This window comes from Neopelma chrysocephalum, unplaced genomic scaffold (assembly GCF_003984885.1).
Source record: "Neopelma chrysocephalum unplaced genomic scaffold, ASM398488v2 Primary Assembly neopelma1_139, whole genome shotgun sequence".
Classification (NCBI taxonomy): Eukaryota; Metazoa; Chordata; class Aves; order Passeriformes; family Pipridae; genus Neopelma; species Neopelma chrysocephalum.
In genome coordinates this window covers 540,891-557,316 of record NW_020897801.1, presented here as the reverse complement: position 1 = coordinate 557,316, position 16,426 = coordinate 540,891, and the positions used below count along the sequence as shown (strand labels likewise).

Sequence of the window (16,426 nt, the reverse complement as noted above, 5' to 3'; positions counted from 1 at the left end):
CCAACAAAAAACCCCAACAACAAAACAAAACAAACCCCAACAAACCAGTTTTGGGGTTGGATCAGGATAATTTCATGAATTCTGCACAGAGTCCACCCCCATACACAACTGAATCAGCATGGCTGAGTGGGTGGAGTTGGAGAGCTACAGACTGGGGAGTGACAACAAGTCTTGGTTGGCAGGAATGGATGGGATTACACTGGGGAAGGGCATCCTTAGAGACCAACACCATTTAAATGTTATTGGGCATCATGCTGGCTACCTCTCTGTTCTGCCAGGCACTTATAGCCTTGAAAATGTAATCACCCATTATTCTGGGCAAAGCCAAACAAAAGGCATGGCAAAGTAAGGAATGTAAAGCACTTCTTGGACTGACTCCCTTAGCAGCTGAATCAGCTTTCATTACTAGCAATTGGAGGTTTTTTCTTACTTGTCAAATTGTAGATTCCCAGGGCTGTGTTTCCTCATGGCTCTTATGATGTCATTGTGAACAGCAAAGCAAATGCAGATTACTGCAGTCAATGTATGGCACTCTGCAAGTCAGTAACAGGAAAAATAAATGTATACTCTCTTATTCAAATGCTGGCAGAGAAAGTGGAATTGTTTATATTCTCTCTGCTCACTCTAAAAAGAACATGGGGTGAAACTGAGGAAGTGTTCTTGAAACAAAGCATTAAAAGAAAAACTTAGCAATGAGACATTTATCATGCTGGCCTGAGAAAATATCAAGCTTCCTTAGTCCTGGAGGATCTTTGAACTCCTGACACTGTTATCCACTGAGGTAGCATGTACCTACTGAGCCTCAGGATGGAGGAAAACATGAAGGGAAAGATGACAATCCACTTGCAAAACTGCCATGGGATTTAAGTCCCCCTAGAACAAACAGGAACTTGGTGGTTGCAGTCTCATGTAACAAGAATGAAGAAAATCCATCACTAAGGTCACTTCAAACTGGATAAACCACTGAATGAGATAATTGAAAGAGTCTTGAATATATGACTAGTTATCTTTCCTATCCGTATAATTTCTATGGACAAGAGAATCTCACACAGATAGCACCTCAGATTTTTGGAGTGTAACTCATTATTCAGCATGGAGGAATGTAGCAGACCTTCCACTTAATATAGACTTTTAACTAAGTACAGTTAATTAGCCAGCTGAGACCAGAAGAGCACTTCCTGTAGCTCTTGCACTCACGGGAGGCAGGGCCAGGTCTCCTGGCAGCTGTGATGAACATCATAAACTAAGTTATGTTAATCCCCCAAATTGCAGACTTGAGATAAGTCAGAGGTTTTACAACATCCATTATCTACTACTGTGTCTTTTACTTTGTTTGAAGACATGTGACGTTTATTAGCTGAATGCCCTTAAGCACTGAAAATGAAAGCAGAAATTTACCTTTTAAATTTAGATCATGCTTCCCTCCTGTCACATACACACATAATTTTAAAGTTTACTCTGAACAGTTCCCAGGATTGTGTGTCCAGATTCCAAGCAGAAGGCTAATAATAACCCCTACATTATTATAGGCACCAAATGGGTGCTCATAAAACTGTAGTTGCAGCCAGAGATAGGAGATGATAGTTGTTTATCAAAACAATTAATTAGTTTAAATTCATTTAATTCTGTTACTAGTACCGGGAAGCAAGCATGCCACACTGTAGTATACTGGCTGGACTACTTAGCAGTATTTATCTTTGCCTATCAAAACATACTCTGATAAGAAATCACTACTTCCAGGTTCTGGGATTAATTAGTCTTCCTACTGACAGAGATTGTATGGAATGAGCAGTGATGTGAGATCAGGCAGATCACCAGGTAGGCTTCAGTCATAAACAGACTTTGGTCACTAGTGATTTATGAAAAAGTTGCTCTCCACCCACACCTGCTCCTCCAGCTTGCTCCACAAAATAAAAGAGGTGATGCTGGGGTGATTCTGTGAGATATTATTAGGTAGCTACCAGTCCCATCTCCCAAAGGGTCGCTTTTTTGCCTCTAGGAATGAGCATCTCTACATATGTCAGAAAACCTTTAATCAGACTGAGCTTTCTTCTTCAGCTAATCATTTCTCCACTTTGCAACACAGTTCTTTTTTACTGTGAGAAAGAAATACATGGTCCATAGTGTTTACCTTACATTTCACTTCCATTGTTAATCATAGCCGTTCTGTCATTCACTTTTATTTTTCTCCAGTATCACAAATCCTGCTGTGGACATGATACCTCTCAAAGAGCTTCTCTGCTCCTGCTGCTGTGTCTCTTAATTCTCAATGTGTAATGGCAAAGCTGTTTGCTGTAATTAAAAATAAATTGCTGGTACAAACAAAAGTTTGAAATTCCAGGTGGCATGCAAATAACAGGAGCAGATATCATTGCAACATAGAAAAGGAGGGAGGGTAAAAAACCAAAATAGCTAAAATATGAGAACAGCCATCATCAGGACATTTGCCACCACTTTTCATGAGATGCTGGAGGCAGCCTGAAGACATAGACAATGTTGCTAGTAAATAGTCACACAAGCCTGAAAACCATTGTGGGTCACTATCTCTGTTCTCACATACCTTTCTCCCATTCTTCTGGGAATTTCTCCACGTGTTTGCTTCAGGTACTTGGCAATGAGCTTGTCAGAAAGAAAATAATTCCTTACCCTCTTCCCTAAATTACGGGTAGCCAAGGAGCTGCAATACAAAATCAGCTAATGGCTGATTTTGAAAAAAAATGAGTCCCCATAAACATTGTACTGTGCACTGTATTAAAAAGATGTAACATTTATCAATGTTTGTGTCATCTGGCTCATAAAAAAAGGGGATCATGAAAAATCCATGAGTCAGTTTTCAATATATTGTGTTGCCTTGAATCTTCATCTCCCTGTGACACAGGCACCTTACAGGCATGTATCTATCAACTGATTTGTGGCACATCAGTCAGTAGGGCTAAAACGAACTTCTAGTGTTCAGCTAAGCTCTTTTGTCAAAGCGAGATGGAAATTGCACAGGACATATGATCTTTCAAGATCTTCCTGTATAACCTACTGTAGCTGGATTGTAATTGCAATGCAAAGTTTTTCCAGGTTATCTGACATTTCCATGGAGCCAAATCCGGAAAGCCAAGGTGTGCATGTAAAAGAAATTAATCACATCACAGAAAAAAGCCAGGGAACAGCTTGTTTTTAATTTGATGCAAGCTGTAGTCTCATTTCATATAGTATATATAGACTATAAATAAGACAAGAGAATTATTACAGTCAGGCTGAGGAGAAGAGAGTGACAGCTAGTCTTCAGACTGACCACACAGAAACACCCAGTGTTGTCTACCAAAATGAAATGTGGAGTCCTGCATGCCTTTCCATCACTGAGTTTCTGAGGCAAATGAGAGAAGGTACACTTTATGCCATTTTTAGTTACCATTTGTACTCATCTATACAGACTTAGTGAAACAGTAGCACAGTTGTAGGCACTTTGACAAAGGTACTTTCTGCTATCGTGAAAGTTCCAAGACCAGGCAGTGATCCAGCATTAATGCCAGTGGCCTTACTTACAGTGTGTTAACTGCCCTCTCATTCAAGCTGACTCGCTAGAGCCTGATAAAATTGTATTTTTAAGCATTTAGAGTTACTCTAAATCTTTAGCCTAGTAGCAGAGAGTATGTTGTGCCTTTCCCAAATGGGTTTGTCATACCAGAAGTACCACGTGATACAAAATGTCTTTTGCTGCTGGCAAGGACAGCAGTTAGCAGGATGATGAAACACTAGCCAACCCACAGAACTACCAAGCACTAACCCCAACAGGGGGCAAATTGGTTCCTTGAGCTCCTTACCATCAGGGTCCTCCTCAAGCAGGGCTAAGGATTTATGGTCAGGTTGCTGTCAGCAGCCAAGATGCTCTCACAGGACAGCTGGGCCTTGCAGACCAGTCCCTACCTTGACCAAGGACTCGCACAGAATTGTCTTTTCAATTTATTAGAAAAAATTCATCTCCTTCTGTCATGAGACTGCACCCCCTCCCTTGCTCCCTGGGAAAGCGGTCCACAGGCCTCCCAGGACATGCTGACCTTCTCAAATAAGGCATCTTCACTTCCCTCCCCTTTCTCCTGGTTCCTCCTATTCACCTCTTGCCTTTTGAGCATAGGAAGGGGGACAGAGCAGGGGTCAGACCAAATGCAAAAAAAACGCACAAAACCCCAAAACCAAAACAACAGGACAGCAACAAAACTCCCCACTTTGGCACTGGCCATGTGTGTATGTATGGCCACTCCTGGTGCTCATGTATGTTCCCCCCTTTGCCCTGGCAGGGGATGAGACAGCAGCTCCACACTGTCCTAGGAGCAATTCAAGGCATCTCCAAAACAGCCAGACAGCCCTTCCTTTCTGGACTGTCACTCAAGTGTCTCATGTTGCCTGTACCTTGGGTCAAGCTCAGCACTGACAGAGCAAAATCAACTTTAAACCCTTTTGATACATACAAATCAGCTGAAGCTGAGTAGCTGTTGTTGGCTACAGCCAAGAAAGTGCATCTTTGCCATCTTCCTGTAAAATGACATCTGGATAAAAAGACACAATTTAGTTCCACGAATTTTTCCAGTGTAATATAAAACAACAGTGAGTAAAAGAATAAAGAAGCTAGTAAAGCTGGATCTGTGTTTGTTTGTTTTAAATTTGCATTTCCTGAGTTGCACATTCTTTGCAGACAATTGTGAGGTGTTCAGTCATTTCCTTTGAAAGAGAAATCTAAAAACCTAGCTTCCTTCCAAAAACTGGCCTTTATGTTCAAAATTGTCCAACAAAAATTCACTCATGCCAAAATACTTTGACAGGAACCAGAAGAATATCTTGCCATTGAAAGCATTCTAGAATTCCCCCTTTATTTCCTTTCTTTTTCCTTTTAAAGATGACTAACTAATTTGACCATAGAAAGAGAGTGGGATGTTTTCTAAACTCCACACTGGAAGAAATGTAAGGAAAATAAAATATAAAAAAGCTACAGCCCCCTGAAAATTTTGACATCTTGCCATTGTCTTAATGAACTGGATTTTTAAAGAAAAAAGCTTTCCACCCATTCTTTCTTTCCTCCCCTCCCTCAAATCTTAACTTTTTTATTTTTTACCTTGGGATGGGGGGTGGGGTTTATGTCAAAGTTTTATACTGAGAATCCTATTCTACTTTACTTTGCCCAGTGTCTTTCAAAACAGCATGGAAATTCAAACCTTACCCGTGTCAGTTATCTAGAAAAGCAATGGTTATTTGTGTGATTTCATCCATATGGCTTTCTCTACAACCCCATCACAAATATACTGTCAGACACACATCTGGAGGTGTTACCATTAACTATGTTTTGGAAAACCATATGTGTTTGTAATAACAAACCAGAAAGTTTAGTCTTCAAAAAAGGGGTGGCATAAGTTATACAATGAAGTCAAGAGAGGAGAAATGGTAGAAGTATGGATAGTACACACTGTGATCCTAAAATGACCAGTCTGATCATTTATCTTTTATGAAGGAGACCTGTGGAAAAAAAAACCCCAACCTTATATTGGAATTATGTGTTAGGGAATGGGATAACATAATATAAATTAAGCCTCCTGCTTATATTCCATGTGCAGCAGCTATTGTAGAAAAAATGCCTCCAGCACTGAAAGCAATGGGCAGAACATAAGTACAAAAATACTCCTGTTCAGTGGTGATGGGATGAATGACTACTAATCAGTGTATTTTGTGAAAATCACAGTAGACTGTCCAGATGAATATACGGAGAGGTTCTTTTACTGTGAAATTAGCATACCAGAAGCAAGAAAAAAGTCACTTCCTGCTATTAACATTAGCATGTGGTTATAATCAAAGATTTTGACAAACGACTCCTGTGTTTTCCCTGTGCAGTACTGAATAAAGAAAGTGCCCCTCATTTCACTAACAGGCTGGTGCCAAGGTTGGTTTCTCCCCAGCCTCCGAGTAGCGACAAATTTTGATTCTAACCTGGGGTCCAGATATCTCTACCAGTGAAGGGAGATACTGGCAATTCCTTAACATTGGACTTGATTTGTGCGAAAGTTGCAAGCCTACCAAAGCAGGACCAGGCATAGCTAGACGTTGCAGAAGAGCTGGAGCACCCACAAGACCCTGTGCCCGGACATGTGAAGGCAGATAGCACCCCTAAGCTTGTAAAGTAATCTGATGTGGTGCTTCCTTCCAGTCTGCTATTAAGACAGTTGAGATGAATTTGTAAATACACCATGCTGTGGACCAGCAGAATTTCAGATCAGCTCCTTGAAACAGGTTACTTTTCCCCAGGCCCTTTCCAGTAAAAGCTCCTAAAATCACATATTTCCCACAGCAGTAAAATGCAGTTACATCTGAGATAAACTGAAATTGCTGCTGACAAAAGAAATACTCTGCAAAACCTTGTAGAAATTAAAAAAATGACAGTGACACTAAATACACTGACATTTGGTCAGGCCAAAGGATGAATACTGCTAAAAATCACAGATGAGTAGGACTATGGCCTCAGTGTCTTCTGCAATAGGACAGTCTTTCCAAACAGCTTGTCAAAAGAAGGTCAGTTATCTAATTGAACAACATAGTGAATTAGTATTTGGAGCAGTCTTTGGAGTCCTGCTACGTGCATGTTCAGCATGTAAAATATTATTTCTTGTAAATATAAATCCAATACGTAGTGCTTAATTTTTTACATTTGATAATATATTAGTGGGTTTGAAGTATACTTGAATGTGGAATGTTGGTTTAGTCCATGATCCTGCTGTGGGGACTAAGGTAGATATTTGAGACAGGTATTCCCATCCCTTTATACCCCACCAGAACAAAAAGACATTCGAATTGTTTTTGGTGTTCAGATTTGAGTCCACAGAACTGAAGCCCACACCACTACCACTGAAGAAAAAAGGCTTACATTACACTAAGCAATTTAACGTCCTGAAGGGCAAGAGCAACACATTTCATCACACAGCTGTTTAATCCTAGTCTGTACTTACTATAGCACAGTATATATATATACATAAATATATACACACACTGTTATATATAAATTCCTATATAGTATATATATAAAAAAGAATATATACTTTTGTCATTTATATTTAATTGATCTTTATATACTAAAGTATATATAGTCTTTGTATTTATATCGTCAGTTAGTGGAGGACCTCCTTGTACCCCTACAGAGAAAAACAAAAGCATAAGCAGTAATTTTTCTGAACAGTTCACTGCTTAAGACAGTGACTACAAGCTGCATAAAATACGAAGAGTTTGAGACAGCAAGACAGTATAAACCAGAACATTTTATACTTGGCACAGTTCTTCCTTTCCTTTTTCCTCACTGATCTCATTTTGCTCCATTAAATTTACTGTAGTAAACTTCTGCTTTACTACATTAGATCTGAACGTCAGAAGTGACCACAGTGAGGTCCAAGAGAGGAAGCGAACGCAGAGAAATCCTCCTGTTGATGTCTTGCTCACCTCTCATATACCCACATCACTCAATTCCCAGAGATACTGTCAAAGCTGAGGCAAACCCAGGCCCACAGATGCAGAGCCAGAAGTAATGACCACGTGTTTATATCCATCATTTATCAGGATCGGAAAAGGATTCCGTATTATAAGTTCATGTTTTACACACACACACACATGCACACACACAGAGATGCCCTCAAGTGACCTGCACTTTCAGGAGCAAATTAAATTCTCAGGGTTTTATTTTTAAAACAAACCATTACTTCCCAAAACGGGACACAGAGCTGCATAAGGAGGCAGTGCATTGCATGCCAGAAGCCAGTGGCACTGCCATCCTGCAGACTGGAACTTACCACATGATGCTCCAAGGGGACTGAAATTCCAATATATGAAAGGCCTCTGAGAAGGGTAATGGGGGATGAACTCTAACAAAAATACACACTTTAAAAAAACTAAATGCTTCATTTGTGAAAGTGCCTTTTGATCATTATAACCTTTGGTTTTAACCACTCTGGTGTCTCCTGCCAAGTATGGTTTACTGATGACATATCATCATGGCACCAGGAATGGATTTGTTCATAACTTAAATAATGAGACTACCTTTAGACTTTTTTACAGTTGAAAATTCTCATGGCATAAGAGTCATCATACAGTTATTTCACTGCTGAACTGTTATTTTTCTTATAATAACTCTGTAGCTTTTTGGGAAGGGGGATGATTTTCAAATAGAACCTTGTTTCTCTTCTTCCCCAAAAAACTCAGCTTGCATTAGCTGGAACAACACCAAATTCGTGAAGACATGTATTCAGACAGATTGTAAATTTAGCTAGAGCATTTATGTTACTAAATCCAAACAAAGAACTAAAGCAAGACGCAAAATATCGCACACATACAAAAAAGTTCCAAAAGATATGGACTGAGATTTTTATAGCTGAATAAGGGCCTCAGCCACACAAGTTTGAAAGAAATTGATTAATTGTGTGGTTGATAATCTCAGTTTATATGACAAGTTAATTTCTGATATAAGTTCATTGTCTTCAGTGGAGTTGCACTGCAAATGTGTTTGACAGATAGTCATGTTTCTTCTCCAAGAATAACTTCTAAGGCAGAAGGTTTAAACGTGAGTGAATGAAAGCCCTATGCCAAGTTCTACCCTAATTTATACCATGTACAAAACAGCTGACTTGGAAGTGAGGGTGTAAGGAAAGGCAAAAAGAGACATGAGTCTATTCTTCCTTTGCTGGGACATTACGTCAATTCCCTTAGGTAATGGTCATGTCTTTGAAAAACACAGTGGGAATCCAAAAAGCAGTTTGTTGGAGATTCTTTCCTTCTAAGCCTGCAAGTTCTTGTATTTCACAAGCAGTAAGTGTTCGGGGAAGAGCCTGGATTAGTCTCAGTGGAGGGCTGTGAAAATCACTCCTATTAACTACTGCATCGATCCTAGTCTTGGCTACTTCAAAATGCATTTGAGGATAAGCACTGGAAATGGCCATTTTAATATGAATATTGGAATTAGCTAGTTAATTTAGTCAGAAAGTAATGTGTTTCAGACAGTCTCAACCTCAGTGTTATTTTGAATCAAAACCTAGCATTTGGATTATTTTTTTCAGTCTGTTGGGCTATTTTTGGCTCAGTATTAGTATTGGAGTTAAGCATGTCTAAATAAAGCTAACAGGTCACAGGGTACACCCAACTTTTCTAAGGTAAGAAGGAAGTAATGCCCATCTCAACTCCTTCTATTCAGCGTTACTGAGGGCAGGGGAAGTTTTATTGCTTTGCCTGAAGCATCATTTATGCCAGCAGCAGAAATCTGAGCACTACAGCTCTAAGTGTAGTGAATTGCTAAGGTACTCACTTCTGATTCTTCTGCTGGCAGAGTTATTTTACTGAAAAGTGATGTAATCTGGCAGTAAGTGAGCTCGACATAAACAACATGGCTCCACAGCAATACCCCTGCTCTAGGGGATCATTGCTAGGGCAAGCAGCGTGAGCCAGCAAGCTCCAGAGTGACAGCCCAAGCACTTGGATACTCTTCCCAGCTCTCCTGTCACTGACTATTTTCAGTCAAATCAGACAGCAGTCACATACATTGCTTTAATACTCAACTGGAGGTCACAGGCCCGTCTGCTCAGCACCCCAAACAAGGCAAAAGCGATTTCCCGCCCTACATAGATTGCAACACTTATAAACTGAAAAGACTCCAGATCAAGAATATCTCACGTTCCCCACCTGTGAAATGCAGCTAGCTGCTAATCTTCAGCCTCATGAAAATGTGTGGAAGTGAAAAGCTTTATAGGATGGGCTGTGATCATTGCCATGAAAGAGAGCAGGAGTATTTTGAAGTAATTGGCCAGGTCAGAAGAGGGGAGGCTGAGCAGAGGCAGCCCTGCTGGAGCACCAGCTCTGCACAGCCCCGAGGTGCATGACCCCAGAACTGGAACAGAGTACATGACTCTGAAGCTGACACTTCCCCAGTTGCCTGGGGTTGTACTGAGGTGTTTTATTCTTCCCTTCACCAGGCCCAAGCAAGCCTTACACAAGTCCTTTATTACTGGCAGTGCCCAGCAAGCTCACCGAGCTTTTTGTGCTCCCTGCTGAGACCTGCCAGCAGGGAGACTTAATTGCCATCTGGCCCTGTGTGTGGCAGCCACCTTCATTTCTTTACTTCAGCTATCTCCTGCATATGTGATTATTTATGTATCTGTATGTGCTGGAGACAAATACAACCTGATTTTTCCTTTCTCACCAGAGTTTACATCTGTGATCTTTAATTCTTCACCTTTGCAGCACTCCACACCTGTACCATTTCATCCTCTGTATGTAGCTGTACCTCTCTCCTCCCAGGCTCATCTCAGGAGCTGCAGTCCAGTTCTACTTTTCCTTCTCATTGCTTGTCACCTCCTCACTTCCTTCTTTTGGGCTACCTCCAAAATCCACTCTTCTTCCTCTACTCCTTCAGAGCTGCTGCTCTCTATCACCTGCCCTAGACATTAGTGCATGAGAGACTTTCTTTCAGTCCTGTTCAGCATTTTGACCCTCCTCTCCAATAATTTCCATCTATAAGTATAAGGTTACCACAACTAAGTGGGCCATGTTTAAATATAAGGATAGTTGGACGGGTTCCCCCACTCTCTTCTGCCTTTCAACTAAGAATTGCCACATATACTCTGAGGGACAAGGAGAGCGTTTCTGCCAAAGCTAAAAAAAAAGAAAAAGTAGTATTTCCTAAGGAAAATAGAAACTTAAAATAATACCAATTTAAAACTGCCTCTTGTGTGGTGATCTCATTTCCTTAGGATCAGCTTCTTATTACCCCTCCAAGTATGAGGCATAGTTAATCTTCTGAAAACTAGTGTTCTGTTTGTCTGATTAAGCAAACCTTAATTCATTAGATTTATTCTTCAGACTGTTGCCTTCTCCTACTCTTGGGCACAGAAATCTGGGATGTAGGGCATTCTCATGGCTTTAATTTTGAAAAGGATTAGAACTGAGTTTAGCTGTCACCTTTTACTGTCCATCTGCAACCAAAAGAATGACCAATCCTACAGGGCTGATGACAGGGAAAACTTTTTCTACAGCTGTAATGGCTGCAATCATAGCTAGTGCAGTGATATCTCTGGCTTCATCTTGGAAATGCAGAAAGGATTTTGAATAGTTGGCAGTAGTAAATGATTCATTTACTAGAAATGAAATTAACTGAAATTCCACTAGAAATTCAAAGCACTGCTTACTTTTAAATTTGAACATAATCAAAGTTCATATAAGTTGCTTTTAAAAGAGGTGGAGGGACAGAAAAAAATTAAATGTAAGAGCAAAAGTAGGAAAACCTTAGGCTATAAACTGAAACTAGGAGCTAGCTGTCCAGTGCTCCAAAATCTAAATTCTTTTCTCTATTTCTGCAAATTGATTAATTGCATTTGTTGACCATTGGTTTAAAATATTATAGCTGTTTGCTTCAAGTGACAAGTAGGCAAAACATTGAAGTAAATTGTTACAAGGAAGGCATGCCAAAATAGAGAAGGAAGCTATTCAACCAATTATTTCTGCCTTAGAAGATTTACAATCTGAAGAAGAAGTTTTCAAGAATGAAATTTTGAACAACCCTCATTTTGAAGCATGGAAGCATCCTGGTTCAAAAACTGCCAGCTCTTTTTCTACTGCTTATAGAAAACCTAAAGCATCCAAAGTAACGGTTTTTACCGAAGGTCATCCGCTCGTAGCATTGTAAATGGGGTTGTTTTGGTTCTTTAATGGTAGAAGCTACTGTGACCAAAAAAAAAAAAAAAAGGTGGAAAAAATTAGAGAGTACCATCAAAACCTTCTGGTATTCTTTGCCTTGCATTGTTAGGTGGGTAAATGATGAATGCTGTAAAGAGTTTTGGTTTTATTTTCATTTTGTTCCCCTCCTCCTAAAGTGTGAAGTGGGCCACAAACAGTGAAAAGTTCTCAGCTGCTACAATAAGCGACACAGAATTCTGCTGACAGTTCAGGGAAGCTGTTCCGTGTCCCTTTACATGGAAAAGTTTGCTGGGAAAGCTTAAAAAAAAAAATTAAAAAAAAAATCTGTTGAGTTGATGTCTTGTGTTTCTCACCTGAAATCTTTGTCTCTCCAGCTCTTGTCGTACGCTTCCTGACCAAACGGTTCATCTGGGAGTACGATCCAACGCTAGGTAGGTTGTTTGATTCTGTAAGCATTGTGTGCTGGATAGAATACCACAGCTGAAATAATGGAAATTCTTAGAGTTGCAAGCTGTAGTCAACCTTTAAATTTGCTGTACAAAGCTTCTCTATGGTCATTTAAGGCTGGAACAAATTGTTACCTAAGGTAGCAGGATAGAGAAGCAGTAACACACTCAGTTGAAAGCTGAATTACTGCATGGGGCACATTTCTGCCCACACAGGTCCGTGGGAATTTTGCCATTGAAATCAATTTGCTTTTTCAATTTGCTTTTTCACTCTGCAAATTATTTAGTGTGCGATCAGTTTTCTGCTTTTGAATAAACCAAACAATCATGTGCTAGAGAATAAGATGACTCCAATACAGACCTTAAAAATCCAGGGGAAAAAAATTGTAGGTTCATACTGTCACTATGCATAGAGTTAGGCAAGTTTTTTGTCCTCACTTTTGAACATATATTGTGTCTCACTTTTTGGGTGACCAGATAGGGGCACTGACCATCAAAAGAGCATCCACATGTCTCTTACACTGCTCCCACTTAGCTCTGTTGGGTCTGGCACTTTCAAGAAGCTGGCTCAGATATCTCAAAAAACATGTCCAACAGAGGTCTGACTTAAAATTTTTGCCAAGGTTAAATTTCTTAGCATTTCTTAAATCAGTGTATATTTAAATGCTCTGTACCAGAACAGATCCAGGCCAAGAAGTGCAAGTTGAGACGTTCACGAAGTAAAGGGCTGAGAAATTCCTTTTTCTTCAACAATGTGTTTCTGTCTCCTTCCTAAACTTTCTTTGCAGGCTCCAATGCAGATCATACAGTTAAATATCTATTTCTGTATTAATGTTCTTTCTCTAAGAGGTCTCACTAAGGAAATAGAGAATGCCATAAACTTGCACAGCAAAAACAAAGTTTAGTATCTTCTATTACAGAACCCAGGTAGCCCTTTCAAAAAAGCAAAGTATCCAGGATCATACAAGTATTTTTATCTGACAAGATGAACAGATGACAGACATCAGAAACCTCATCTTGGGAAAACAAATCTCAGAACAACCTGAACTCAAATACATTCTTTTGTCTGCTACTATCAATATATATTCATCAGTGAATTATGTGTCACCTGCCTTGTGCTGCACAGGGGGATGTTCAGTATAACGTTCTATTAGTATTATTAGTTTTAGTACTTCACATCTCTGTCACTATTACATCATTTTAAGAACTTGACAAGAAGTGTATAAAGTGTTCTCTCTCAGTGTAGTCCAAGTTCATTAACTTCTTACAGGGACACTGCATGCAAAAGCATCCTTTTTGCCTTGTTTAAGCACACAAACAAAGTTATTAGCAAGCTGCAAGGTTTATTATTTTTTCCCCATTATGAAGGCTCCATGCCCTTTTTGCTGTACTAGACTTGACATTTGTTTCTGCTTTACAAATGAATACAGTTGAAAATTACTGTGCCCCTCAGGAATTCAATGGTTACAACACAAAGCTTTCGTGCAGACAACAGTCCCATCTCAATAAACCAAAAATTAAATCTCTCACAACCTACTGAATTCTACATTTTCATTCAGTTTAAAGAATAACAGCTTAAAAATTATATATTACAGTCATTGTGATGCTAAGTGCTTTAAATTGCTCGGAGGAAAAGGTTTGAGAAATTCAAAAACAAATTATTGTCAGTAAGTTATTTCTTGATCACAATGATCTCTGGTGAAAGCTGCCCACCAGAGATCATTTTGTAAGTGTTATTTTTTCCAACTATGGATCAGAATGGGATTCAAAGAAGGTTCTGAAGTGTTAGAAATAAAAAAAAAAAAAAAACCTGAAATTGTAACCACTATCCAGGTCTTCAGAGATCAATCAGAAATTAACTGTACCTTCAAAAGCTTTGAGAAACAGTGCTTGGAAGAATGCACTTCTGTCTTTAGCACGGTCATCCTGAGGTGATTTGGTGTCTAGTTACCTGCAAACATCACCAGGTTGAATCCACTGAAAAGTTTTGGCAGAATACATTTATTTCTTCTTAGCAGTCATGGACTGACAGTTGGGTGGAAAGAGGGATCTCTACATGTTCAGCCGATATAAAAGATTGAAGTTGTGTCAGTAAGACTCCTTTGCTTTACAAGGAGAAATAAGCAGCTTTGTCAAGTAATTCTGAAAGGACATGAGTAAAATAGATGCAAACTATCCAGCTCCTAAGCAACAGGAAGTTTTGCCAAAAATCACTGGGGCTGTGACAAAAATTTCATATTTATAGTTTACTTCTTATGTCAAGTTTTCAACGACCCATTAGCCCTCTGATGCAAGGAATCCCCAGATAATTCCTATTTTTAGGAAAGCTTTCACCAAGCTGTCCAAGGCCTGATGGAAATTCAACATTATCCTAAACTAAACATCAGGTTAAAAAAACCCTATTCCTCTTTCAATTCATGGGTGGCACATTGTATCTGGAAGGGAAAAAAACCCCACACCTTATTAATATTCTTTACTATTCTAACCTGCCAGAAGGAAATGAAGGACCATATTTTTAGCAACACTTGGATATACTGCTGTATCTCCAGAAGCTGAATTACAGATCACAAAATAACATTTTCTGGTGGGAGGAACATCACTGAATCTTGCAAGCTTTGGCACATGGAGCTGCTGCTGAATTCAGGGCTTTGCAGCTCTGCTGCTTTTGGGCATGATGCTGGATCTGTGGAAGCATCAGCAGGACAGCTGCATCTCTGCAGAAGAGCTTTTTATTTTACTGTTCCCAGCCTAGGGGTAACAACTGCAGCAAAGTTCATTTTCTGGGGAGTATTAACCATCAGCTTTGACTTCTCCATCATTTCTGTTTAACTGGCAAGTCACTGTCACCATCTTGGCATGAGCTTTTTGTTTGTTTTTGAAAAGGTGCTGAATTCCTCAGGCTAAGTGGTTACCTGGCATTATCAAGGTGAATAAGTTTCCACAGCAGTCTTTATTTATAGTAAATTACACAGCTATCTCATGTTTGCAACAGAATTAGATGGTTCAATGAAAGAGGTCTATGTAGAAAGGGGCTGGAACTGCACATTTAAAAAAATACATGCAGCTGTTTTCTAAAACATTAAATATATGAATTCAGCATTAAACTAGCTTTCTTTAGCTTGTTAAATATGTACTGAGAAAGGGTGTTGGGTTACCACATGGATTTCACCAAAATTCACTAATGTGTTTTAAAATAGAACACAACTTGAAAACGAATAAGCAAATTTGGTGTGATGTTAAGAAGGCTTCAAAGCACTTGGCCTGGTTGGGGCACCACTTAAACCACAGCCTAAAAGGACTTCACAAACATTAGCAACTTACCTGCGCTGGATTTAATACAGAACTGGAGATTTGTACTTGTAGTGGTTTGAACCAGGTTTCCCCCTGAAGCTGAAAGTGGTAACCCCCAGGGGGTGGTGACCCTTGGGGCTTGACCCAATCAATGCTCCTGCAAAATATAAACATATCTCTGGAGACCGGAAGAGAAGCAGTGGTACTTGTTGGGGGAAGAAGAGGTGGCCATGTTGTAGAGGCCACGAGGAGAAGGGGCTCCGGCCCCTGGGGGCCTCTGCCTCCCCCCCAGCCCCCGGTTGGGGGGCTGCAGGGACTTGGAACAGTGTTAGCTGGACTGAGTGCCTGTGGCTAGGAGCTGGGGGAGTTTTCTCCCCTGTAAGCAGAAGTGGGAGACGCTGGGAGCAGCGACGGAGCAGCAGCAGAACAGCAGTGTCCGAAGAGCAGTGGCAAAGAGCCAACTGATAAGAACCAAGAGAAGCAGCAGATGCCGGTATGCAACTGAAGCAGACAGAGAGCTGTCTGAGGAAACTAAAAGAGCCAGCAGCAGAAAGCAGGACAAGAGACCCGAGCCAGCAGCAGGAAGAGAGTTTCGGAGGGTAAGAACTGGACAAACCAAAACCCCCAAACTCGCTAGAGACCCCTCTGAGAAAGAGGAGGGGGTGGTGGACTGAGTGGAGTCCTAAAGTGCAGTATGCACTACAGAGAGGAGCTAAGAAGCTCCGGCCTCCTGAGAGCTCAGCCAGGATGGCCAAAGGAATGTGTGTGGAGGGGGTGACCTTGGGCTTTCCCCCCCCCTTTTGCTGCAGCTTCAGAGAAGCTGGCAGCCATCTTTGAAGCAGAGCACAGAAGCTCTGTGAAGGGGCTTGATTTCCCCTGAAGATACCAGACTGTCACGAAGACCCCCGTGCTTCGTGATATGACCGTGGTGGAACGACCTTGTCTGGGGTTACGTAGTCCACGGAAAGACCCTTCGTTTGGCGTCGAGG

At 40.4% G+C, this 16,426-nt stretch overlaps 1 protein-coding gene across 1 annotated transcript in view; it reads left to right on the top strand.

The window, feature by feature from the left end:
• The window catches only part of RERG (RAS like estrogen regulated growth inhibitor), a 109,674-nt gene that overhangs the window by 79,756 nt on the left and 13,492 nt on the right, over positions 1-16,426 (top strand). Inside the window, exon 3 of the mRNA XM_027699714.1 lies at positions 12,075-12,131. Coding sequence (XP_027555515.1) covers positions 12,075-12,131 — 57 coding nt within the window. The remainder of the gene's footprint in view (positions 1-12,074; positions 12,132-16,426) is intronic.